General features: G+C 43.0%; 1 protein-coding gene across 1 annotated transcript in view; it reads right to left on the bottom strand.

Moving 5' to 3' along the window:
- LOC110504309 (inactive phospholipase C-like protein 1) overlaps window positions 1-26,916 on the bottom strand; it is a 122,679-nt gene that overhangs the window by 19,521 nt on the left and 76,242 nt on the right. Inside the window, exons 2-5 of the mRNA XM_036974642.2 lie at window positions 13,907-13,981; window positions 13,431-13,718; window positions 12,862-13,149; window positions 1,543-3,222 (exon numbers count right to left, since the gene is read on the bottom strand). Coding sequence (XP_036830537.2) covers window positions 1,543-3,222; window positions 12,862-13,149; window positions 13,431-13,718; window positions 13,907-13,981 — 2,331 coding nt within the window. The remainder of the gene's footprint in view (window positions 1-1,542; window positions 3,223-12,861; window positions 13,150-13,430; window positions 13,719-13,906; window positions 13,982-26,916) is intronic.

The raw sequence follows: 26,916 nt of genomic DNA on the forward strand, positions 1-26,916 counted from the left end.
TCGAACATCTCTGGAGAGACCTGAAAATAGCCGTGCAGCAACACTCCCCATTCAACCTGACTGAGCTTGAGAGGATCTGCAGAGAAGAAGGGGAGAAACTCCCCAAATACAGGTGCGCCAAGCTTGTAACGTCATACCCAAGAAGACTTAATGCTGTAATCACTGCCAAAGGTTCTTCAACAAAGTACTGAGTAAAGGGTCTGAATACTTATGTGAATGTGATATTTCAGTTTTTTGTTTTGAATAAATTACAAACACTAAAAAAAATGATATTGCTTTGTCATTATGTGGTATTGTGTGTAGATTGATGACGGGGGAAAAAACAATTTAATCAATTTTAGAATAAGGCTTTAACGTAACAAAATGTGGAAAAAGTCAAGGGGTCTGAATACTTTCCGAAGGCACTGTATCTACCCGTACATTGTCAGATTAATTTTAGGTTTAGGGGTTAGGTTTATAGGGTTTGGGTTAAGGTTAGAATTAGGATTAAGGGTTAATGGTGAGGGTTAGGAGTTAAGGGTTAGGGGTTATGGTTAGGGTTAGGGGAAATATGATTTTGAATGGGAATCAATTGTTGGTTCCCAAAAAGTCCTCACAAGTACAGTAAGACATAACTGTGTGGGTGTGTGTTTGTGTGTGTGGAGTCACGCCACATTACCCTCTAGTCCCCCACCAAGCCTTAGGTTACAGGCCACAGGACTAATGAGCAAAACAGAGCTCAACCACTGGCTTTAGTTTCTTTCTTACTTGTAAAAAAATATATACGAAACATTGTAGTTAATGTTTTCTTTTCAGTCTTTGGTTCAGTATGTTCATTTGAGACTGTAATTCTCCTAACATGAGACAGTGGAAAGAAGTATTGTTATACTCTGCACTACCAACTAGCCTAGCACGCCACACCACTGGTCAACAGCACCAAGGCAACTATCCAACTGTTCCCTCTCCATTCCCATGTTTCACATCATGTTTTATAAGCCCTGGCCATCTGTCGTCATAACTAAATCTTCCACAACGGCTCAGGGGAATCACAATGGCTCTGTCTGTCGCTATGGGAATGAATACTGTAGTTAACTGTCCTTGGGAGCTGGAAAGACTCTATACAAATAGTTCTTATTGTTGAGTATCCTTATGAAACTGATGTTTTTCTTCATTATTATCTGTACAGGGACAAACATAGACCATATTCTGTCTAGACTTAGAAAGTAAAACTGGTTGGAATGACTCTCAGTTTCTGATTGTAATGATGTCCTTTCAGCGAGTTTTTCCCTCCTGTTATGCCATTAGATGTTTACGTGTATGAACACTCAGCTTGTGGGGCGACCGTGCTCTTAGTCTGAGGTTATGTTGATGAACCGTGCTGTACTTTCACATGTATCTGTAGGTTACACATGTTAATCCCATGTGAAACTCTGTGTTGTTGTTTTTGTCGCACTGCTTTTTTCTTGGCCAGGTCAGAGTTGTAAATGAGAACTTGTTCTCAACTGGCCTACCTGGTTAAATAAAGGTGAAATATAAGATAAGAATAAATGACTGAACTCTTACCTGAAACTCAAAGGTCTCATCAAACAGTGGGCCATCCTGGTTCTGTGCTGCGGTCCGGGTCCGTTGCTCAGCGCAGTCCGCTGGTACCCCATGTAGCTCCAGAACCACGTAGGGATCTATAACCTCTCCTTTGGCCCCAGCTCCCTGCGGCTTGGGCAGGTTGTGAGCGCTGATCACCTTCACCCTGAGGGTCTGAGGTGGCACGCCGGGCACACACCCCTGGGTCACGGCACTGAAGTAGGAAACCTCGTCTCTCATGACCCCCGGGCGCAGCACGAAGCCACAGCCCCCGTTCTGGATGAAGCGTCCCCTGTGGAGGTCCAGCATGGCCCCGGGGGTCTGCTGGTTGAGGGCCACCAGCTGGACCCCGCCCTTCCAGTACCCCTGGGGGTTGGGGTTGGAGGAGTCCAGGCGGACGGAGCTGGGCCGGACACGGGTCAGGGTACGCTTGGTGAAGCCTACTAGGTCCTCTGGGCTCTCACTGGCCAGCCGGCCCGCTTCTCCTTCCCCCAGGGAGCACAGAGTCCAATAGGCCGAATCAGGGAGTAAGGGCGTGCCCGGTGTTGAGGGGGTGCTGGGTGGGGAGTGCTGCTGTCCTTGTTTCCTTATTTCTCGGTGGTTGTAGAAGCTACGGCTTCCAGTTCTTGCCACGCTCACCAGATCTGAGAGCTCGCGTTGGAGGCGGAGTCTCCTGGGCTGAGGGGGCGGGGGTACCACTAAAACCACACCCAGTTCCTCCTCTCCGGGGATGGTCATTCGCCGGCCAGCCAAGGGTCCGCCTCCCCCTATCTCCTCATCCTCCTCTGATACCTCTCCCTCGGATCCCTCCTCTTCAGGGGGTAGCTTCTTCCCCACCAGCAGCACCCGGCCCTTCAGCTGCTCAGGGGAGGGCAGGGTGGTGGCTCGCCCCACCGGGCTGACCGGCAGGGCCTCAGGGGTGTAGAGACGTGTAGAGAACACCTTCCTCAGGTGCTGGGCCAAGGTACGCTGCTGGGAGGGGGAACAGCGCTGGCACAGGTAGAGCAGAAGCGGGTAGGGCGAGGTCAGGAAGGCGTACTTATTCACCACCTCCAGAGCACTGCGGATGGTGACAGGGGCGTGGTGGTGATGGTGGTGGTGGCGGTGGGCATCAGGACCATAGTCTACCCCCAGGAGAGGCTCCCCCTCTGGGCCGTCTGTCACCCCCAGCTCCAGGCAACGACACCCGGCCTGCAGAGCCCTGGTCAAACCCCCTAGATCAGCCCTCCCATGGACCTGGTCATCCAGGAGATAGGACCGATAGGAAGTACTGATGTAGTAGTGGGACAGGGGCAGGCCCATATCCTGACACACTCCCTGGTGCTCCACGTCAAACAGCTGGCACTCTGGAGACTGCAGGTAACGGGCGAAGCCGTCAAGCCCCAGCAAGCCTCTCTCTCGGCCTGGTCTGGAGGGCTCAAAGCGTAGGACCAGCTCCAAACAGCCCTCAGCTGTGGCCAGGGACAGGCCCTGCTCCGTCTCCAGAAAGAGACGAAGGTCCTGGGCGTCCAGACACTCGCGATCCTTAGAGAGCTGGACCAATAGGAAATAGACATCTGGACGCGTGCAGAGTTCACAGAAGGCCTCCTGGAACTCCTCGCGTGTCACGTGAGACGTCAGCTTCTCTTTGCTGTGCTGGATCTCCTTGAACCTCAGACGCACCTGGAGAGAAGTAGGGGAGAGGGAGAGGGAGAGGGAGAGGGAGGGGGAGAGGGAGAGGGAGGGAGAGGGAGAGGGAGAGGGTGGGAGAGGGAGAGGGTGGGAGAGGGAGAGGGAGAGGGTGGGAGAGGGAGGTGGAGAGGGAGAGGGAGAGGGTGGGAGAGGGAGGTGGAGAGGGAGAGGGAGAGGGTGGGAGAGGGAGAGGGAGAGGGAGAGGGAGAGGGTGGGAGGGGGAGAGGGAGAGAGAGGGAGAGGGAGAGAGTGGGAGAGGTAGGTGGAGAGGGAAAGGGAGGGAGGGAGGGAGGGAGGGAGGGAGGGAGGGAGGGAGGGAGGGAGGGAGGGAGGGAGGGAGGGAGGGAGGGAGGGAGGGAGGATGGACAGATACAAAGGGAGCAGGGGATAGATGAGAAGAGCAGGTTTAGAAAGGGCATCCAGATTGTAATACTCCACAGAATGGATGAATTATTGAGCTACAATATTCAATAATATCTAATGACTGAAAAAGACGGGAAGTCAATTCCATCCGTTCCAATCAATGCATGGGATCAAATTTGAGGTGAATTAATTGTTATAATATTTTATTGCTCATTATTTTTCTAAAAATTAACTGAATTTAATTTCAGGTAATTTCCATCTTGGAACAGATATGAAAGTCACCCTGGTTATATGGCTTAGCATACTACTCTACCTCGTGCCCCTGGCCTACCCTTCCATGCATGCCAAACTGACTGCAGGAAAGTCTAGACACCTACACACACACACACACACACAAACACACACACACACACACACACACACACACACACACACACACACATACACAGGCAGCTATACTGGCTTCACAGCATGCTTCACAACCAGGGCCTGAGCGTTGATTCAAACAGATTAGCTATGGAGCCATGTGCACTCACACAAATACCTCTGACTGGCTTTATTTAGGTCTGTGTATTTCCAGCTGCTATCTGACCCATCTCCGCCTCCTCTCCTGCTTTCGTTTGTCCGGAGAATATCCCAAAATATATTCACCCATCCTTGCAAAAATTACCAGTGGCATGTATCAGCTTACTTTAATGTTAGGTCGATAGCAGTCCTTGAGATTTACTGTCTATACAGTACATTCAGAAAGTACATTTTGTTGTGTTACAGCCTGAACTTAAAATTGATTAAATTAAGATTGTTTTGTCACTGGCCTACACACAATACCCCATAATGTCAAAAGTGGAAGAGTGTTTTTCGAAATTTTTCAAATTTAAGCAAATATTAAATGAAATGTCTTGAGTTATTCAACCACTTTGTTATGGCAATACTAAATAAGTTTAGGAGTAAAAATTAGCTTGCATGGACTCATTCTGTGTGCAATAATAGTGTTTAACATGATTTTTGTATGACTACCTCATCTCTGTACCCCACACATACAATTATTTGTAAAGTCCCTCTTTCAAGCAGTGAATTTTAAACACAGATTCAACCACAAAGACCAGGGAGGTTTCCCCAATTCCTCACAAAGAAGGGCACCTATTGGTGAGTTAAAAAATCAATGAGTAAAAAAAAAAGCACACATTGAATATCCCTTTGAGCATGGTGAAGTTATTAGTTACACTTTGGATGATGTATCAATACACCCAGTCACTACAAAGATACAGGAGTCCTTCCTAATTCAGTTGCTGGAGAGGAAGAAAACCACTCAGGGATTTCATGAGGCCAATGGGGACTTTAAAACAGTTACAGAGTTTAGTGGGTGTGATATGAGAAAACTGAGGATGGATCAACAACATTGTAGTTACTCCACAATACGAACATCATTGATAGAGTGAAAAGAAGGAAGACTGTACAGAATAAAAATATAACATGCAGCCTGTTTGCAACAAGTCATACTGCAACAAAAGTTTTGTTTGGGGCAAATCCAATGCAACACATTACTGAGTACCACTCTTCATATGTTTTTCATGACGTTGGCCTGGGGGGTAGGTTTATGTCAGTCATAAATACCTCTTCCCCCCTTTTTCCTCTCTCTACTCTACTGAGGTTACATTTGCAAAACCCTTGGTTAACATAGAGATTCTGGGAACATCAGAAGATGGGGGGAAATGAACTATATTCTGGTAATCCGACCAATGAAACACATGCGGTGGTATTTAATGAATATGATGTCAGTTCGGTTGTCATCTGAGACATTCTCATCAATGATAAAATGACATAAACCCTACAGTGGAAAGTCTACACATCAGAGTTATCGGATTCACATGGAATTGTTGTTCAATTTAAATGTTTGAATATGAAATTATTTGTGATGGGATGAAATGTGATTTTCTAAAATGTGAGATGTGGGTTTTCATAAGATAAGACTGCGCACTCAGTGGCCCGCCCACGTGAAGAGACAGAGGTTGTAAACTATGAAACACACCCCTTTTCTCCCTTCCTATATAAAGCCTTGATGACAATAGAACTTCCTGCACCGGGGATGTAGGACGACGGTCCTATGTCAGAATGGTTCAGATAATAACTACAGAACGAAACCAACATAAGCGTGAGCTTTGGTTGCGAATGGTATGAACTTTGAACTCTTATTCACTACAGAAGTGATACCTCCTAGCCGTTGAGTTAGAAACCGCAGCTGCAAACGCAGGTTAGCAAGGAACAGACAGAGTATCCCATCTACCACACAACAACGTTACTACAACGTATCCAATTGACCACCAGAGACATTCTTCAAAGGACAAAGGACTCGGTTTGGCAACACGGCCTTCCATCTACCACCAACCTACTGAAGCACAGCTCAGAGTAAATATTTATTGCATTTTCCTTTTCCGAATTTAGAATGCATAAGATACTGTATTTAGGATAGCACAGCTTCTTCCCTTTGTTCCTCAGTCTTCCCGCTCTTTCACTCAAATCCAGCCCCTTTTCTTTTGTGCAACAAGCTGTCATATCTGTTCCGCCCACTAGGGACGTTTTCCTTTATGACGTAATTTGTAATCAAGTTATGATTAATTGTGTGTATGTGTACGTCTGTGTGATTAGTTAGGTATTTAGTAAATAAATAATTAAACACAATTTTGTATTGCTGATTCAACTTGTTAGCCAGGGTTCGTGCAGATAAAAGAATTTACAACTTTCAGATGAGACTGAATTAAGATGACGATTGATACTGACTGCTATTGATGTAAAATATTACTAGGTCTTTAAGAGTTTATTCGGGAGATAACAGCTCTATAAATATTATTTTGTGGTGCCCGACTCTCTAGTTAATTACATTTACATGATTAGCTCAATCAGGTGATATTAATTGCGGAGAAATTATTTTATAGAATGCCATGTCATATCACTTAATCCGGCATAGCCAAAGACACGACATGTTTATGCAATAGTGGTGGCTGTATCATGTTATGGGTATGCTTGTAGTTTTTAAGTACAGGGGAGTTTTTCAGGATAGAAAATAAATGGAATGGAGCTAAGCACAGGCAAAATCCTAGAGGAAAACCTGGTTCAGTCTGCTTTCCACCAGATACTGGGAGATGAATTCATCTTTCAGCAGGACAATAACCCCAAAAACATGGCCAAATCTCCACTGGAGTTGTTTACCAACAAGACAGTGAATGTTACTGAGTTTTTACTTAAATCTACTTAAAAATCTATGACAAAACCTGAAAATGGTTGTCTAGCAATGATCAACAACCAATTTGACAGAATTGAAGAATTTTGAAAATAATATTGGGCTTATGTTGTACAATCCAGGTGTGGAGAGCTCTTAGAGACTTACAGTACTCAGAAAGACTCTCAGCTGTAATCACTGCCAAAAGTGCCTCTACAAAATATTGACTCAGGGGTGTTAAAACTAGTTAGGGATAGGCGGGACGTAAATTTCTCAACTGGCCAATTGCCAGGGAAAATGCAGAGCAACAGATTCAAATAAAATACTATAAAATTCAAACTTTCATTAAATCACACATGTAAGATACTCAATTAAAGCTACACTCGTTGTGAATCCAGCCAACATGACAGATTTTAAAATTGCTTTTCGGCGAAAGCATAAGAAGCTATTATTTGTTAGCCTGCACCATCTGCACCAGCAGTAAACAAAGGAGTTAACATATTTCAACCCTGCAGGCGCTACACAAAACGCTGAAATAAAATATAAAACATGCATTACCTTTGACGAGCTTCTTTTGTTGGCACTCCAATATGTCCCATAAACATCACAATTGGTCCTTTTGTTCGACTAATTCCATCCATATATATCCACAATGTCCATTTATGAAGCGAGTTTGATCCAGAAAAAAACAGCTTACAAAAAACGCAACGTCACTACAACATATTTCAAAAGTTGCCTATAAACTTTGCCAAAATATTTCAAACTACTTTTGTAATACAACTTTAGGTATTTTTAAACGTTAATAATCGATCAAATAGTAGACGGGGCAATCTGTTTTCAATACAGGAAGAAAACAAACCAGCGCCACTTTTCACGTCTTGTGCAACTCACAAAAGTGTACCCAGTTCCTAGTTGGCCTACTTCTTCATTGCACAAAGGAATAACCTCAACCAAATTCCAAAGAATGGTGACATCCAGTGGAAGCGGTAGGAACTGACAACAGGTTCCTAAGAAGTATCCCTTGGCAATAACAAGTCAGGGAACAGAGAGAGGCAACAAACAAACAAATCGAAACAGTTAGTCCTCTGGGTTTTGCCTGCTACATACTGTAAGTTCTGTTATACTCACAGACATGATTCAAACAGTTTTAGAAACTTCAGAGTGTTTTCTATCCAAATTCATGAATAATATGCATATATTATATTCTTGGCATGAGTAGCAGGAAGTTGAAATTGGCTATTTATCCAAAAGTGAAAATTCTGCCCCATAGCCCCAAGAGGTTAATACTTATGTAAATTACATATTTCTGTATTTCATTTTCAATGAATTAGCAAAAATGTCCTAAAACAGGTTTTCACTTAGTCGTTATGGAGTGTTGTGTGTAGATGGGTGAGAAAATATTTTAATTCAGGCTGTACCACAACAAAAATGTGGAATAAGTCAAGGGGTATGACTCCTCAGTGTTTCTCTCTAAGGTACATTGAGGCATTGTGTTCTACTCAGGGTTTTGTGTGGACTCCTACTGAGAGGTGTGATGGGTAGGAAGTAGAAACCACAGGTGTGACTGCACTGCAAAATACTCAATCTATCCACCCACCATGGCACTAAGTACAGTATGTAACACTTGCAAAGGTTAGATATCCACCTACAGCCTGTTCCATTTATACACTAGATATCCACCTACAGCATGTTCATGTATACACTAGATATCCACCTACAGCTTGTTCATTTATACATTAGATATCCACCTACAGCCTGTTCATTTATACACTAGATATCCACCTACAGCATGTTCATTTATACACTAGATATCCACCTACAGCTTGTTCATTTATACATTAGATATCCACCTACAGCCTGTTCATTTATACATTAGATATCCACCTACAGCATGTTCATGTATACACTAGATATCCACCTACAGCATGTTCATTTATACACTAGATATCCACCTACAGCTTGTTCATTTATACATTAGATATCCACCTACAGCATGTTCCATTTATACATTAGATATCCACCTACAGCATGTTCCATTTTTACACTAGATATCCACCTACAGCATGTTCATTCATACATTAGATATCCACCTACAGCATGTTAATTTATACATTAGATATCCACCTACAGCATGTTCATTTATACACTAGATATCCACCTACAGCATGTTCATTCATACATTAGATATCCACCTACAGCATGTTAATTTATACATTAGATATCCACCTACAGCATGTTAATTTATACATTAGATATCCACCTACAGCATGTTCATTCATACATTAGATATCCACCTACAGCATGTTAATTTATACATTAGATATCCACCTACAGCATGTTTATTTACACATTAGATATCCACCTACAGCATGTTCATTTATACATTAGATATCCACCTACAGCATGTTCATTCATACATTAGATATCCACCTACAGCATGTTAATTTATACATTAGATATCCACCTACAGCATGTTTATTTATACATTAGATATCCACCTACAGCATGTTCATTTATACACTAGATATCCACCTACAGCATGTTCATTTATACACTAGATATCCACCTACAGCTTGTTCATTTATACACTAGATATCCACCTACAGCATGTTTATTTACACATTAGATATCCACCTACAGCATGTTCATTCATACATTAGATATCCACCTACAGCATGTTCATTTATACACTAGATATCCACCTACAACATGTTCCATTTTTACATTAGATATCCACCTACAGCATGTTCATTCATACATTAGATATCCACCTACAGCATGTTAATTTATACATTAGATATCCACCTACAGCATGTTCATTTATACACTAGATATCCACCTACAGCATGTTCATTTATACACTAGATATCCACCTACAGCATGTTTATTTATACATTAGATATCCACCTACAGCATGTTAATTTATACATTAGATATCCACCTACAGCATGTTCATTTATACATTAGATATCCACCTACAGCATGTTCATTTATACATTAGATATCCACCTACAGCATGTTCATTTATACAATAGATATCCACCTAAAGCATGTTCATTTATACATTAGATATCTACCTACAGCTTGTTCATTTATACACTAGATATCCACCTACAGCATGTTCATTTATACATTAGATATCCACCTACAGCATGTTAATTTATACATTAGATATCCACCTACAGCATGTTCATTTATACATTAGATATCCACCTACAGCATGTTCCATTTATACACTAGATATCCACCTACAGCATGTTCATTTATACACTAGATATCCACCTACAGCATGTTAATTTATACATTAGATATCCACCTACAGCATGTTCATTTATACACTAGATATCCACCTACAGCATGTTCATTCATACATTAGATATCCACCTACAGCATGTTAATTTATACATTAGATATCCACCTACAGCATGTTAATTTATACATTAGATATCCACCTACAGCATGTTCATTCATACATTAGATATCCACCTACAGCATGTTAATTTATACATTAGATATCCACCTACAGCATGTTTATTTATACATTAGATATCCACCTACAGCATGTTCATTTATACATTAGATATCCACCTACAGCATGTTCCATTTATACACTAGATATCCACCTACAGCATGTTCATTCATACACTAGATATCCACCTACAACATGTTTATTTATACATTAGATATCCACCTACAGCATGTTCATTTATACATTAGATATCCACCTACAGCATGTTCATTTATACACTAGATATCCACCTACAGCATGTTCATTTATACACTAGATATCCACCTACAGCTTGTTCATTTATACACTAGATATCCACCTACAGCATGTTTATTTATACATTAGATATCCACCTACAACATGTTCCATTTTTACATTAGATATCCACCTACAGCATGTTCATTCATACATTAGATATCCACCTACAGCATGTTAATTTATACATTAGATATCCACCTACAGCATGTTCATTTATACACTAGATATCCACCTACAGCATGTTTATTTATACACTAGATATCCACCTACAGCATGTTTATTTATACACTAGATATCCACCTACAGCATGTTCCATTTATACATTAGATATCCACCTACAGCATGTTCATTTATACACTAGATATCCACCTACAGCATGTTCATTTATACATTAGATATCCACCTACAGCATGTTAATTTATACATTAGATATCCACCTACAGCATGTTCATTTATACATTAGATATCCACCTACAGCATGTTCATTTATACACTAGATATCCACCTACAGCATGTTCATTTATACACTAGATATCCACCTACAGCATGTTAATTTATACACTAGATATCCACCTACAGCATGTTTATTTATACATTAGATATCCACCTACAGCATGTTTATTTATACATTAGATATCCACCTACAGCATGTTAATTTATACATTAGATATCCACCTACAGCATGTTCATTTATACATTAGATATCCACCTACAGCATGTTCATTTATACATTAGATATCCACCTACAGCATGTTCATTTATACATTAGATATCCACCTACAGCATGTTCATTTATACATTAGATATCCACCTACAGCATGTTCATTTATACATTAGATATCCACCTACAGCATGTTCATTTATACATTAGATATCCACCTACAGCATGTTTATTTATACATTAGATATCCACCTACAGCATGTTCATTTATACATTAGATATCCACCTACAGCATGTTCATTTATACAATAGATATCCACCTACAGCATGTTCATTTATACATTAGATATCCACCTACAGCATGTTAATTTATACATTAGATATCCACCTACAGCATGTTCATGTATACACTAGATATCCACCTACAGCATGTTAATTTATACACTAGATATCCACCTACAGCATGTTTATTTATACATTAGATATCCACCTACAGCATGTTTATTTATACATTAGATATCCACCTACAGCATGTTAATTTATACATTAGATATCCACCTACAGCATGTTCATTTATACATTAGATATCCACCTACAGCATGTTAATTTATACATTAGATATCCACCTACAGCATGTTCATGTATACACTAGATATCCACCTACAGCATGTTCATTTATACACTAGATATCCACCTACAGCATGTTCATTTATACATTAGATATCCACCTACAGCCTGTTCATTTATACATTAGATATCCACCTACAGCATGTTCATTTATACATTAGATATCCACCTACAGCATGTTCCATTTATACACTAGATATCCACCTACAGCATGTTAATTTATACACTAGATATCCACCTACAGCATGTTCATTTATACATTAGATATCCACCTACAGCATGTTCATTTATACATTAGATATCCACCTACAGCATGTTCATTTATACACTAGATATCCACCTACAGCTTGTTCATTTATACACTAGATATCCACCTACAGCATGTTCATTTATACATTAGATATCCACCTACAGCATGTTCATTTATACATTAGATATCCACCTACAGCATGTTCATTTATACATTAGATATCCACCTACAGCATGTTCCATTTATACACTAGATATCCACCTACAGCATGTTAATTTATACACTAGATATCCACCTACAGCATGTTCATTTATACACTAGATATCCACCTACAGCATGTTCATTTATACATTAGATATCCACCTACAGCATGTTCATTTAAACTCTAGATATAGCTATGAAGACAATCCTTTTTGTAATTACAGCTGTTATACCAACTGTTGCTATCATCATTATTAGGTTTGGGGGTAATTTAACAAAAAACAAAGTGCGATAATTAACTGAATTGGAGACGGAATTGACCTCAACTCTGATCATCTCTAAACCTTTCTACTTCCTCTAATGTTACTTACCTCAGCTTCCTTGATGCCATTACAGACCTTACAGATGGTTAGGCAGCTATGAAGACAATCGTGTTTTCAATTTCAAGCTAGACCATTGCTCTCTCTCTGGTGTAACTGTACACTCACATGGACACACACACACATACTGTACAAGCATGTACATATACACACACAGACACTCACCTTAGCCTCCTTGATGCCAGGACACAGCTTACAGATGGTTGCCACGGCCGTATCCTCTGCGACGATCCCATACCCGTCTTCATCCACCTCGGCAAACTCTGTGGCCAGCCATTCACTCCTCATTTTACTGCCGAGGCTACCCTCCCCTATGATGCTCCCTTCTCCCAGACCTCCTCCCCCGCCTGCCCCACCTCCATGCCCGATGGCAGAGGGGTGGGACACCAGGTAACGGAGCCCTGTCACCCAGATGTTGGCCACGTCAGCTGAAAGAGCCACCAGGTCCAGAGACTGGGACATACAAATACACATCACATGAAATCTAAAAGTTTTCTCAAGTAAAACAATCAAATTAAAAACATTTGGAAAAATTAGATAAAAGAGATTAATAAAGTAATATAATTAAAAACACAAATTGATTTAAAAACCTCAGTGTTATCTGCCTTTGCCTGACTGCCAGTCTGTTTCTGCTCTCTTGCCAACTACTTGGCACCACAATTCCCAAAGGAGATGTCAAGGCAGAACAAACTAATCTGGGACCAGGTTAGTGTCTGCCCCTCTTCCCCTCCTACCTGGTAGTCATCCCCGTGGATAATAGAGAAGGCTGCCTCCTCAGCCAGGTGTTCTGCAGCAGGTCCGTTATGGAGGAAGGTCTCAGTGCTCTTCCCCGTCCTAACCTCCCTGATAGTGGCTATGTCCAGGCGGGCACGCTCCCCATCCTTCTTAGAGGGCTCCCAGCGCAGGCAGCTGAGGTCCTGGTCCAGGGTGTAGAAACGACTGTAGATCCGGGAGTTGGGACGCACCTTCTTCAGCTCACAGCCCCCCTGCATGAAGGCCAGGCAGTCGGCCGCGCTGCTCACCTGGAGGAGGGGGAAGGAGAATACATTTCAATTGAATCCTTATCCTCCTTATGAATCGGTCATGTATGACTTATGAATGCGTTTTGAATTCCATCCGTCGGTCAAATAAAGTGTTACCCATTTCACTTTCATTTACAGACTAAAATTCTAAATCCAGGTAGTTTTTTTTTTAGAAACTCAAAACGAACCTTCTTCTCTGAGGGTATGCTACTGAAGGACACTGTCTTCTTGCGCCCGCCGGCCAACTTGTGCATTGAAGGATCCTGGGTAAAAGACAGAGAAGAGCAGAGAGTGAGACAGGCAGACAAGTCTACTTATCCTACAGGCTATGTTTAGAAGTGTCAAGACAAGACATTACAGGCATATCCCATCAACGGACATAATTACAATAGGAGTAGAGACGTATGTGGACATGGGGCCCAACAGAGAAGAATGTAGAATGTTAATAAGTAATAATGAGGTAGCTATGAAAGCCATCAGTAATATCCCCGTGAATGATTATGTTTTTGGAACCCCGGCTGCACTGTCTGTCTCTCCTAAAGCCAGACACCTGAAATAAAAGGTCTGCTAATCTGAACTCATCTTCACAGGCTTGGAAGGCTGGAAATCAATTGTGCCATTTAATTTCCTGTGTGGTAATGTAGCACTGATTCACACAGTGTACAGAGTCTGGTCTTAGGGCTGACGGGGCCCACAAAAATAGATCTTCTGTGTTCACACTCACACATCTGTTCTCGCTGCTTCCTGCGTCTTTCAGTCTCCAGGGGACAGCTGATTGATTGACAGGTGGGAAGAAGACAGCTCTATTGTCACTGGGTGCTGAAATGTCAGGGCTGGTGCCAACGCAACAGGTCTCTGTCTCTCTCTCTCTCTTTCTCTCTGTCCCTCTCGCTGTCCCTCCTGCTGTCCCTCTCTCTCTCAGCTGGCCATTATAACACAATGTGCTCTTCAAGGGTTTCGAAAACCACATAGGTATAATAAGACTTATAAGTTATATTCTTTCAAATCCACATCTCAGTTTATAAGCAGTAGCTTTTTCTCCGTGGTCAACAAGGGGGTGAGGTAAAACATATGACATTACTACCAGGAAGACTTCCCACACGGGTTAATACAAATCCAGTTTTCAGAATAACAAGTGTGCACAGGCAGTGGCTTGTAAATGAAGACAATGTATAAACGTGACAATGTGTTTCAATATATGAATTCCAGCCTTTGTGCAATATTACTGATGATAAGGAATTCAAACCACAAAACAATGTGTGTGGTACCGGCACCATCAGAGCCAGACAGAGCACTTTCATCCTGCTGTCATGTAATTATGGGGTTGTACAGACAGCGCTGACTGACAGACTCTAAGTGCAGCCTTTTGTTACTGTAATGACATTTCCACCATTGATTCAAAGCATGTGGCCAGGGCTGCACTATACTGTAGCATCCAGCCAGGTTGTAACAGAGTTGCAGCCCTGGGTTCAAATACTATTTCAAATCTTTTCAATATTTGCCAGACTGGTGGGTTTTTAACTCTTGCAACTATTCAATTGGCTACAAGCCTGAAAAAAATATACAAAAAAAAAAAGGATTTGAACCCAGATTGTAGGAGTGTTACCATCTGACGTAAATAAAGGCTTGGCTCTAGCTAAATCACCTGATCCTGGTTTACTATTTGGGAGGGGGAGCCTTCAGCCTATTTCTGTCCTAATACCTCAAACCCATAGCAACACATCCTGGCTGTCCTACTACTAGCCTAGATATTACATCCTGGCTGTCCTACTACTAGCCTAGATATTACATCCTGGCTGTCCTACTACTAGCCTAGATATTTCATCCTGGCTGTCCTACTACTAGCCTAGATATTACATCCTGGCTGTCCTACTACTAGCCTAGATATTACATCCTGGCTGTCCTACTACTAGCCTAGCACATCACCATCAGATATTACATCCTGTCTGTCCTACTACTAGCCTAGCACATCACCATCAGATCTTACATCCTGGCTGTCCTACTACTAGCCTAGCACATCACCATCAGATATTACATCATGGCTGTCCTACTACTAGCCTAGATATTACATCCTGGCTGTCCTACTACTAGCCTAGCACATCACCATCAGATATTACATCCTGGCTGTCCTACTACTAGCCTAGATATTACATCCTGGCTGTCCTACTACTAGCCTAGATATTACATCCTGGCTGTCCTACTACTAGCCTAGCACATCACCATCAGATATTACATCCTGGCTGTCCTACTACTAGCCTAGCACATCACCATCAGATATTACATCCTGGCTGTCCTACTACTAGCCTAGCACATCACCATCAGATCTTACATCCTGGCTGTCCTACTACTAGCCTAGCACATCACCATCAGATATTACATCCTGGCTGTCCTACTACTAGCCTAGATATTACATCCTGGCTGTCCTACTACTAGCCTAGATATTACATCCTGGCTGTCCTACTACTAGCCTAGCACATCACCATCAGATATTACATCCTGGCTGTCCTACTACTAGCCTAGCACATCACCATCAGATATTACATCCTGGCTGTCCTACTACTAGCCTAGATATTACATCCTGGCTGTCCTACTACTAGCCTAGCACATCACCATCAGATATTACATCCTGGCTGTCCTACTACTAGCCTAGCACATCACCATTAGATATTACATCCTGGCTGTCCTACTACTAGCCTAGCACATCACCATCAGATATTACATCCTGTCTGTCCTACTACTAGCCTAGATATTACATCCTGGCTGTCCTACTACTAGCCTAGCACATCACCATCAGATATTACATCCTGGCTGTCCTACTACTAGCCTAGCACATCATCATCGGATCTTACATCCTGGCTGTCCTACTACTAGCCTAGCACATCACCATCAGATATTACATCCTGGCTGTCCTACTACTAGCCTAGCACATCACCATCAGATCTTACATCCTGGCTGTCCTACTACTAGCCTAGCACATCACCATCAGATCTTACATCCTGGCTGTCCTACTACTAGCATAGCACATCACCATCAGATCTTACATCCTGGCTGTCCTACTACTAGCCTAGCACATCACCATCAGATATTACATCCTGGCTGTCCAACTACTAGCCTAGATATTACATCCTGGCTGTCCTACTACTAGCCTAGATATTACATCCTGGCTGTCCTACTACTAGCCTAGCACATCACCATCAGATATTACATCCTGGCTGTCCTACTACTAGGCTAGCACATCACCATCAGATATTACATCCTGGCTGTCCTACTACTAGCCTAGCACATCACCATCAGATATTACATCCTGGCTGTCCTACTACTAGCCTAGCACATCACCATCAGATATTACATCCTGGCTGTCCTACTACTAGCCTAGATATTACATCCTAGCTGTCCTACTACTAGCCTAGATATTACATCCTGGCTGTCCTACTACTAGCCTAGATATTACATCCTGGCTGTCCTACTACTAGCCTAGATATTACATCCTAGCTGTCCTACTACTAGCCTAGATATTACATCCTGGCTGTCCTACTACTAGCCTAGCACATCATCATCAGATATTACATCCTGTCTGTCCTACTACTAGCCTAGCACATCACCATCAGATCTTACATCCTAGCTGTCCTACTACTAGCCTAGATATTACATCCTGGCTGTCCTACTACTAGCCTAGCACATCATCATCATGATGGAATGTATTTGTCTACTTTAGAGATGGAAGGGATTTGGAAATGGGAGTGTTTCCCACTACCTCTTGGGATGCAGTTGGACTCAGAGTACAACTTGACTACCCACACCCTGACAGACAGGCAGCAACAGGGCTAGGTGGTAGCTCCTCCCCTGACAGACAGGCAGCGATAGGGCTAGGTGATAGCTCCTCCCCTGACAGACAGGCAGCGATAGGGCTAGGTAGTAGCTCCTCCCCTGACAGACAGGCAGCGATAGGGCTAGGTGGTAGCTCCTCCCCTGACAGACAGGCAGCGACAGGGCTAGGTGGTAGCTCCTCCCCTGACAGACAGGCAGCGACAGGGCTAGGTAGTAGCTCCTCCCCTGACAGACAGGCAGCAACAGGGCTAGGTGGTAGCTCCTCCCCTGACAGACAGGCAGCGATAGGGCTAGGTGGTAGCTCCAACCTGGACAGAAACCTCTGGACCCACATCAACTATTCTCTCACCACCCATCTGACCTGACTGTGACCCCTAGCTTCTAGTTTTTTATCCTGGAGAAGAGACAGTTTGATCTAGTATCTGTTGTTTCCAATTCAGTTAGACAAAATTGTTGTTTAAGATGGAGGCTTGGACAATGTGTGGACAGACACAGGCTTAGTATGATCCAGGTCAGCAGGGATTTAGGTGGACAGGGCAGAGCGGGGGGGGGGGGGGGGGGGTTGTCAGACTGTCCAGGTCTCATCGATAATGGGAGCGATGGGCCTTGCATCATGGTATGTGGAATTTGTTCCCCTACAGGGCATGGGAAGACAGGTCGACCCTCCCGTCCAGCGCTTTCATTGTGACACATGATGTCCTCCAGGAAACCATGACAACATTGTTAATGCACTGCGGTTTGGCCTAACATGACATCTATCAGTTCGTTTTAATCCCCCCATCCCTAAGCTCTCTCTCTCTCTCTGTTTTGTTTTAGATCTTTTTTGTATTTTCTTTATTCTCTCCTTTTTTCTCTACATTATTGACTTTCTGCCAGAATGAAGCTAGGCACAGATGGAAAGATGGTGGGAACATAATAGGAAAGAATATATAGTGGGAATAGAGAAGAAAAGAAAGAGAGGGACAAAAAGAGAAAGGGGGGAAACCAGGGCAAGATAGAGGACAAGAGAGGATGTAACGATCGTCGTAGGTGGAAGAAGGTGAGGATGAAGGTGCAGCGTGGTACGTGTTCATAATAATTTAATAGAACACTGAAAAATACAAAAACTAACAATGTAAACGAACGAAAGCGAAACAGTTCTGTCTGGCACAGATACAAAACAGAAAACAAACACCCACAACTCAAGGGCGAAACCAGGCTGCCTAAGTATGGTTCTCAATCAGAGACAACGATTGACAGCTGCCTCTGATTGGGAACCATACCAGGCCAAACACATAGAAATACAAAACATAGAACAAAACATAGAATACCCACCCACATCACACCCTGGCCAAACTAAAAATAGAAACATACAAAGCAATCTATGGTCAGGGCGTGACAGAGGAGAGCATTGGAAGTAAGGAGGAAGTGGAAGAGAGCGAGGGATATAGGTGTAAAAGTAGGACCGAGTGAATTCTAGGAAAGGATATGAGAGAGAGCAGAGGGGAGGAAAATTACTTTTGAGAGAGGGAGTGTAGGAAATTGAATGAGAGGAGCGAGGGGGAACGAGTGAGTGAGAGTAGGGGACAGGATAGAGAGAGGAGATGTGGGCATGAGACAATACTATATTGTGTTCAGTCATGCACAACAGAGAATACTCATCATCATCAGTCTCTTCATACAGCCCACCGGATCAGAGGTGTGACAAACACCTGGGAGGAATAGACACAGAGGAGGACAAGACCACACATGGCCAAGTGGCTCTAAATGTAGACATCTATGAGTGAGATGGAGAGAAAGACCAAGAGATGAAGAGAAAGACCAAGAGATGGAGAGAAAGACCAAGAGATGGAGAGAAAGACCAAGAGATGAAGAGAAAGACCAAGAGATGGAGAGAAAGACCAAGAGATGAAGAGAAAGACCAAGAGATGGAGAGAAAGACCAAGAGATGGAGAGAAAGACCAAGAAATGAAGAGAAAGACCAAGAGATGGAGAGAAAGACCAAGAGATGGAGAGAAAGACCAAGAGATGGAGAGAAAGACCAAGAGATGGAGAAAAAGACCTAAAGATGAAGAGAAAGACCAAGAGATGGAGAGAAAGACCAAGAGATGAAGAGAAAGACCAAGAGATGGAGAGAAAGACCAAGAGATGGAGAGAAAGACCAAGAGATGGAGAGAAAGACCAAGAGATGGAGAGAAAGAAGAAAGGCAGAAGATTGAATTGATGAAAAAGAAGCACAGTAAAGAGGAACGCGGCAACAAAAGGGAGTTTGAAAGACGATGTTGAGAGACGATGTTGAAAGACGATGTTGAGTGACGATGTTGAGAGACGATGTTGAGAGACGATGTTGAGAGACGATGTTGAGAGAGTACATTTTAAGTTGGCCATCTGGTCTGAGCAAGTACACATAGACAGACTAGTAATGACACCATAAATAATCAGAATCAGAATGAAAATTAAGGATGACCTCTGAACCTTTTAAGGTTAGGTGGCCTTGATGGTTTCAACATGATGAAGGAGAGGAGATGTCATGTCAACAGTAGACTGATAGTGTATAGATTACTAGTGAACTGTGATCAGCCTGAGGAGCTAAACGGACCATGTGTAGGAGTGTAAATATAGCGCACACACACACACACACACACACACACACACACACACACACACACACACACACACACACACACCACATACTAGCACCCTATACTCCCAGCCCACAACCAGATAGTGTGGCCTGGGAGTAGATAGTTTGTGCGTATGCATTAATATGTAGGCTACGTGTGCCTTTACATTTTTTTAATGTAGTTCTGTCTTTGAGCTGTTCTTGTCTATTGATGTTCTGCATTATGTCATTCTGTATTATGGTTCATGTATTGTGTGGACTCCAGGAAGAGTATCTGCTGCTTTTGCAACAGCAAATGGGGATCCTAATAAAGTACCAAATACCAAATCCGTCAGCCAATTCATTAACCCACATACCCACCCTTTACTAACACACACACACACACACACACACACACACACACACACACACACACACACACACACACACACACACACACACACACACACACACACACACACACACACAGCTAACTTCCCTAGGGAATAAATGGAGGGTTATTCCATGTTGGATGGAGGATGGGGCCAGTCACTAGAGGAATAACCTCTCTCTGTCCTCTCCTTCTCTCTCTCTGTCCTCTCCTTCTCTCTCTCTGTCCTCTCCTTCTCTCTCTCTGTCCTCTCCTTCTCTCTCTCTCTCTCTGTCCTCTCCTTCTCTCTCTGTCCTCTCCTTCTCTCTCTCTGTCCTCTCCTTCTCTCTCTCTCTGTCCTCTCCTTCTCTCTCTCTGTCCTCTCCTTATCTCTCTCTGTCCTCTCCTTCTCTCTCTCTCTCTCTGTCCTCTCCTTCTCTCTCTCTGTCCTCTCCTCCTCTCTCTCTCTCTGTCCTCTCCTTCTCTCTCTCTGTCCTATCCTTCCCTCTCTCTCTCTCTGTCCTCTCCTTCTCTCTCTCTGTCCTCTCCTTATCTCTCTCTGTCCTCTCCTTCTCTCTCTCTGTCCTCTCCTTCTGTCCTCTCTGTCCTCTCCATCTCTCTCTCTGTCCTCTCCTCTCTCTCTATCCTCTCCTTATCTCTCTCTGTCCTCTCCTCCTCGCTCTCTCTCTGTCCTCTCCTTCTCTCTCTCTGTCCTCTCCTTATCTCTCTCTGTCCTCTCCTTCTCTCTCTCTGTCCTCTCCTTCTGTCCTCTCCTTCTCTCTCTCTGTCCGCTCCTTCTCACTCTGTCCTCTCCTTCTCTCTCTCTGTCCTCTCCTTCTCTCTCTCTTTGTCTCTCTCTCTGTCCTCTCCTTCTCTCTCTCTGTCCTCTCCTTATCTCTCTCTGTCCTCTCCTTCTCTCTCTCTGTCCTCTCCTTCTCTCTCTCTCTGTCCTCTCCTTCTCTCTCTCTGTCCGCTCCTTCTCACTCTGTCCTCTCCTTCTCTCTCTCTGTCCTCTCCTTCTCTCTCTCTTTGTCTCTCTCTCTCTGTCCTCTCCTTCTCTCTCTCTGTCCTCTCCTTCTCTCTCTGTCACCTCTCCTTTTTCTCTCTGTCCTCTCCTTCTCTCTCTCTGTCCTCTCCTTCTCTCTCTCTGTCCTCTCCTTCTCTCTCTCTGTCCTCTCCTTCTCTCTCTTTGTCCTCTCTTTCTCTCTCTCTTTCTCACCTTCTCTCTCTCTGTCCTCTCCTTCTCTCTCTCTGTCCTCTCCTTCTCTCTCTGTCACCTCTCCTTTTTCTCTCTGTCCTCTCCTTCTCTCTCTCTGTCCTCTCCTTCTCTCTCTCTGTCCTCTCCTTCTCTCTCTCTTTGTCTCTCTCTCTGTCCTCGCCTTCTCTCTCTCTGTCCTCTCCATCTCTCTCTCTGTCCTTTCCTCTCTCTCTATCCTCTCCTTATCTCTCTCTGTCCTCTCCTTCTCGCTCTCTGTCCTCTCCTTCTCTCTCTGTCCTCTCCTCTCTCGCTTTCTCACCATATCTCTCTCTGTCCTCTCCTTTGCTCTCTCTGTCCTCTCCTTCTCTCTCTCTGTCCTCGCCTTCTCTCTCTCTGTCCTCTCCATCTCTCTCTCTGTCCTCTCCTTCTCTCTCTGTCACCTCTCCTTTTTCTCTCTGTCCTCTCCTTCTCTCTCTCTGTCCTCTCCTTCTCTCTCTCTGTCCTCTCCTTCTCTCTCTCTTTGTCTCTCTCTCTGTCCTCGCCTTCTCTCTCTCTGTCCTCTCCATCTCTCTCTCTGTCCTTTCCTCTCTCTCTATCCTCTCCTTATCTCTCTCTGTCCTCTCCTTCTCGCTCTCTGTCCTCTCCTTCTCTCTCTGTCCTCTCCTCTCTCGCTTTCTCACCATATCTCTCTCTGTCCTCTCCTTCTCGCTCTCTGTCCTCTCCTTCTCTCTCTGTCCTCTCCTCTCTCTCTTTTTCACCGTATCTCTCTCTGTCCTCTCCTTTGCTCTCTCTGTCCTCTCCTTCTCCCTCTCTGTACTCTCCTTCCTTCTCTCTCTCTGTCCTCTCCTTCTCTTTCTGTCCTCTCATTCTCTCTCTGTGTCCTCTCCTTCTCTCTCTCTGTCCTCTCCTTCTCTCTCTCTGTCCTCTCCTTCTCTCTCTTTGTCCTCTCCTTCTCTCTCTCTTTCTCACCTTCTCTCTCTCTGTCCTCTCCTTCTCTCTCTCTGTCTTCTCCTTCTCTTTCTGTCCTCTCCTTCTCTCTCTGTGTCCTCTCCTTCTCTCTCTCTGTCCTCTCCTTCTCTCTCTCTTTCTCACCTTATCTCTCTCTGTCCTCTCCTTCTCTCTCTCTTTCTCACCTTATCTCTCTCTGTCCTCTCCTTCTCTCTCTCTCTGTCCTCTCCTTCTCGCTCTCTGTCTTCTCCTTCTCTCTCTCTGTCCTCTCCTCTCTCTCTGTCCTCTCCTTCTCTCTCTCTCTCTCTCTCTCTCTCTCTCTAAGGTTAGCAGAACGCATTGTTTGGGTCTAGACTCCAGAGAGTAGTATAGCAGAAATGGCCTTAGACTGAGTGGAATATGATGCCTATGGGGCTGATCAGATCTGCTGTCAATGAGCGGATCTAGAAAAAAAAATGATGATGACGGTGAGTTAAGTACTGAGCAGAGAGTCAGCTATTATCGACATGATTCATCAGGACAGAACTTTTATACACAGAGAGAGAGAGAGGGGGGGAGATGGTGAAGATAACCGGTAGCCTATAATGTCAACAACACCCAACAAGACTGAGAGTGGCAGTACACAAAGAGAGAGAGATAGACAGAGCGAGAGAGAGAGAGAGTGTGTAACTTTCATGTAGAGAGAGAGGGGAGATAGTCGTCGCCTGTTGACTCTTAAGAGAGATGCAAATAGAGAGACACAGAGTGATATATATATATATATATATATATATATATATATATATTTTTTTTTATCCGTTATTTTACCAGGTAAGTTGACTGAGAACACGTTCTCATTTGCAGCAACGACCTGGGGAATAGTTACAGGGGAGAGGAGGGGGATGAATGAGCCAATTGTAAACTGGGGATTATTAGGTGACCGTGATGGTTTGAGGGCCAGATTGGGAATTTAGCCAGGACACCGGGGTTAACACCCCTACTCTTACGATAAGTGCCATGGGATCTTTAATGACCTCAGAGAGTCAGGACACCCGTTTAACGTGCCATCCGAAAGACGGCACCCTACACAGGGCAGTGTCCCCAATCACTGCCCTGGGGAATTGGGATATTTATTTAGACCAGAGGAAAGAGACAGATCCTTACCAAGTACAGGCTGAGTGACCACCGATTGGCAATAGAAACCGGCAGACATAAAAAGACATGGCTACCCAAAGAGGAGCGTGTATGTGGTCACGCATGACAGTGAAGACATAGTAAACAGTAACTTACTTATTATTACTATTATTGTTATTACTATAATTATTAATGTTTATCATTCCAAATATGGGTGGTAATGGTAGTGGTAATAGTTTAGTGATGGTAGTAGTAGTCGTAATAATTATGATTGTAGTTGTAGTACTAATATAAAGAAGAAGATGACCGTTATTTAGTTATAAGTTAGTTATAGTTTCATTTTCCAAAATTTTATTGTATATTTATTACATTTCTACTATTGACTGTTACCATTTTATTGTATTTATTTTTGTATTTAATTTTGTATTATTATTTACTACCATTTTATATTATTATTTGCTATCATTTATAATTTTGTTACAATGTATATTGTATACATTGTTGCTTTGGCAATATTGACACAATGTTTTTCATGCCAATAAAGCAGCTTGAATTTGAATTTGAGAGAGAGCGAGAGAGAGAAGAGAGACAGTGCTACACAGAGAGAGAGAGAGAGACAGTTTTACAGAGAGAGAGAGAGAGAGAGAGAAAGAGAGAGACAGTGCGACAGAGAGAGTGAGAGAGAGAGAGACAGTGCTACACAGAGAGAGAGAAAGCGAGAGAGACAGTGCTACACAGAGAGAGAGAGAGACACAGTGCTCCACACACAGAGAGAGAGAGAGAGAAAGAGAGAGAGCGAGAGAGACGAGAGAGAGGGAGACAGTGCTACACAGAGAGAGAGAGAGAGAGAGAGAGAGAGAGAGAGAGAGAGTGCTACAGAGAGAGTGAGGGAGAGAGAGACAGTGCTACAGAGATAGTGAGAGTGAGAGAGAGACAGTGCTACACAGAGAGAGAGGGAGAGAGAGACAGTGCTACAGAGAGAGAGAGAGACAGAGATTCATTATTCACAGAAATGACTACATGTATTCCAAATTTTTACAAATTGAACCCAGAGGAAAAACTAAGAATACTCATGGGCGAAGGAGCAATGGCTCCTCTTGCAGCCAAATATGTATTTTCCTGCCATAGCCTGAGGGACACTGAATAATAACATCTGCATAGTAAACAGTAACTTACTTATTATTACTATTATTGTTATTACTATAATTATTAATGTTTACTGTAGACTTACCATTTTATTGTTATTATTTTTGTATTTAATTTTGTATTATTATTTACTACCATTTTATATTATTATTTGCTATCATTTACAATTTTGTTACAATGTATATTGTATACATTGTTGCTTTGGCAATATTGACACAATGTTTTTCATGCCAATAAAGCAGCTTGAATTTGAATTTGAATTTGACAGAGCTACATAGAGAGAGAGAGAGAGAGAGAGAGTGCTACAGAGAGAGAGAGACAGTGCTACACACAGAGAGAGAGAGAGAGAGAGAGAGAGAGAGAGAGAGAGAGAGACAGTGCTACACACACAGAGAGAGAGAGAGAGAGAGAGAGAGTGCTACACACAGAGAGAGAGAGACAGTGCTACAGAGAGAGAGAGAGAGAGAGAGAGAGAGACAGTGCTACAGAGAGAGAGAGAGTGAGAGAGAGACAATGCTACAGAGAGAGAGAGAATGAGAGAGAGAGAGAGAATGAGAGAGAGAGAGAGACAGTGCTACATAGAGAGAGAGCGAGAGAGAGACAGTGCTACAGAGAGAGAGAATGAGAGAGAGAGAGAGAGAATGAGAGAGAGAGAGAGAGACAGTGCTACAGAGAGAGAGAGAATGAGAGAGAGAGTGCTACATTGAGAGAGAGAGAGAGACAGTGCTACAGAGAGAGAGAGAGAGAGAGAGAGAGAGATACATTGCTACAGAGAGAGAGAGAGAGACAGAGAGAGAGAGAGAGAGAGAGAGAGAGAGACATTGCTACAGAGAGAGAGAGAGAGACAGAGAGAGAGAGAGAGAGAGAGAGAGAGAGAGAGAGAGAGAGAGAGAGAGAGAGAGAGAGCCCTTTATGGTTGTGAGGTCTGGGGTCCGCTCACCAACCAAGACTTCACAAAATGGGACAAACACCATAAAGAGACTCTGAGACTCTGCACGCAGAATTCTGAAAAAATATCCTCCGTGTACAATGTAGAACACCAAATAATGCATGCAGAGCAGAATTAGGCCGATACCCACTAATTATCAAAATCCAGAAAAGAGACGTTAAATTCTATAACCACCTAAAAGGAAGCGATTCCCAAACCTTCCACAACAAAGCCATCACCTACAGAGAGATGAACCTGGAGAAGAGTCCCCTAAGCAAGCTGGTCCTGGGGCTCTGTTCACAAACACAAACACACCCCACAGAGCCCCAGGACAGCAGCACAATTAGACCCAACCAAATCATGAGAAAACAAAAAGATAATTACTTGACACATTGGAAAGAATTAACAAAAAGACAGAGCAAACTAGAATGCTGTTTGGCCCTACACAGAGAGTACACAGCGGCAGAATACCTGACCACTGTGACTGACCCAAAATTAAGGAAAGCTTTGACTATGTAAAGACTCAGTGAGCATAGCCTTGCTATTGAGAAAGGCCGCCGTAGGCAGACATGGCTCTCAAGAGACAGGCTATGTGCTCACTGCCCACAAAATGAGGTGGAAACTGAGCTGCACTTCCTAACCTCCTGCCCAATGTATGACCATATTAGAGAGACATATTTCCCTCAGATTACACAGATCCACAAAGAATTTGAAAACAAATCCAATTTTGAAAAACTCCCATATCTACTGGGTGAAATTCCACAGTGTGCCATCACAGCAGCAAGATTTGTGACCTGTTGCCACGAGAAAAGGGCAACCAGTGAAGAACACACACCATTGTAAATACAACCCATATTTATGCTTATTTATTTTATCTTGTGTCCTTTACCATTTGAACATTGTTAAAACACTGTATATATATATAATATGATATTTGTAATGTCTTTATTGTTTTGAAACTTCTGTATGTGTAATGTTTACTGTTAATTTTTATTGTTTGTTTCACTTTATATATTCACTTTATATATTATCTACCTCACTTGCTTTGGCAATGTTAACACATGTTTCCCATGCCAATAAAGCCCT

This window comes from Oncorhynchus mykiss, chromosome 3, assembly GCF_057628025.1.
Source record: "Oncorhynchus mykiss isolate SJ-2025 chromosome 3, ASM5762802v1, whole genome shotgun sequence".
In the NCBI taxonomy this organism is placed as follows: Eukaryota; Metazoa; Chordata; class Actinopteri; order Salmoniformes; family Salmonidae; genus Oncorhynchus; species Oncorhynchus mykiss.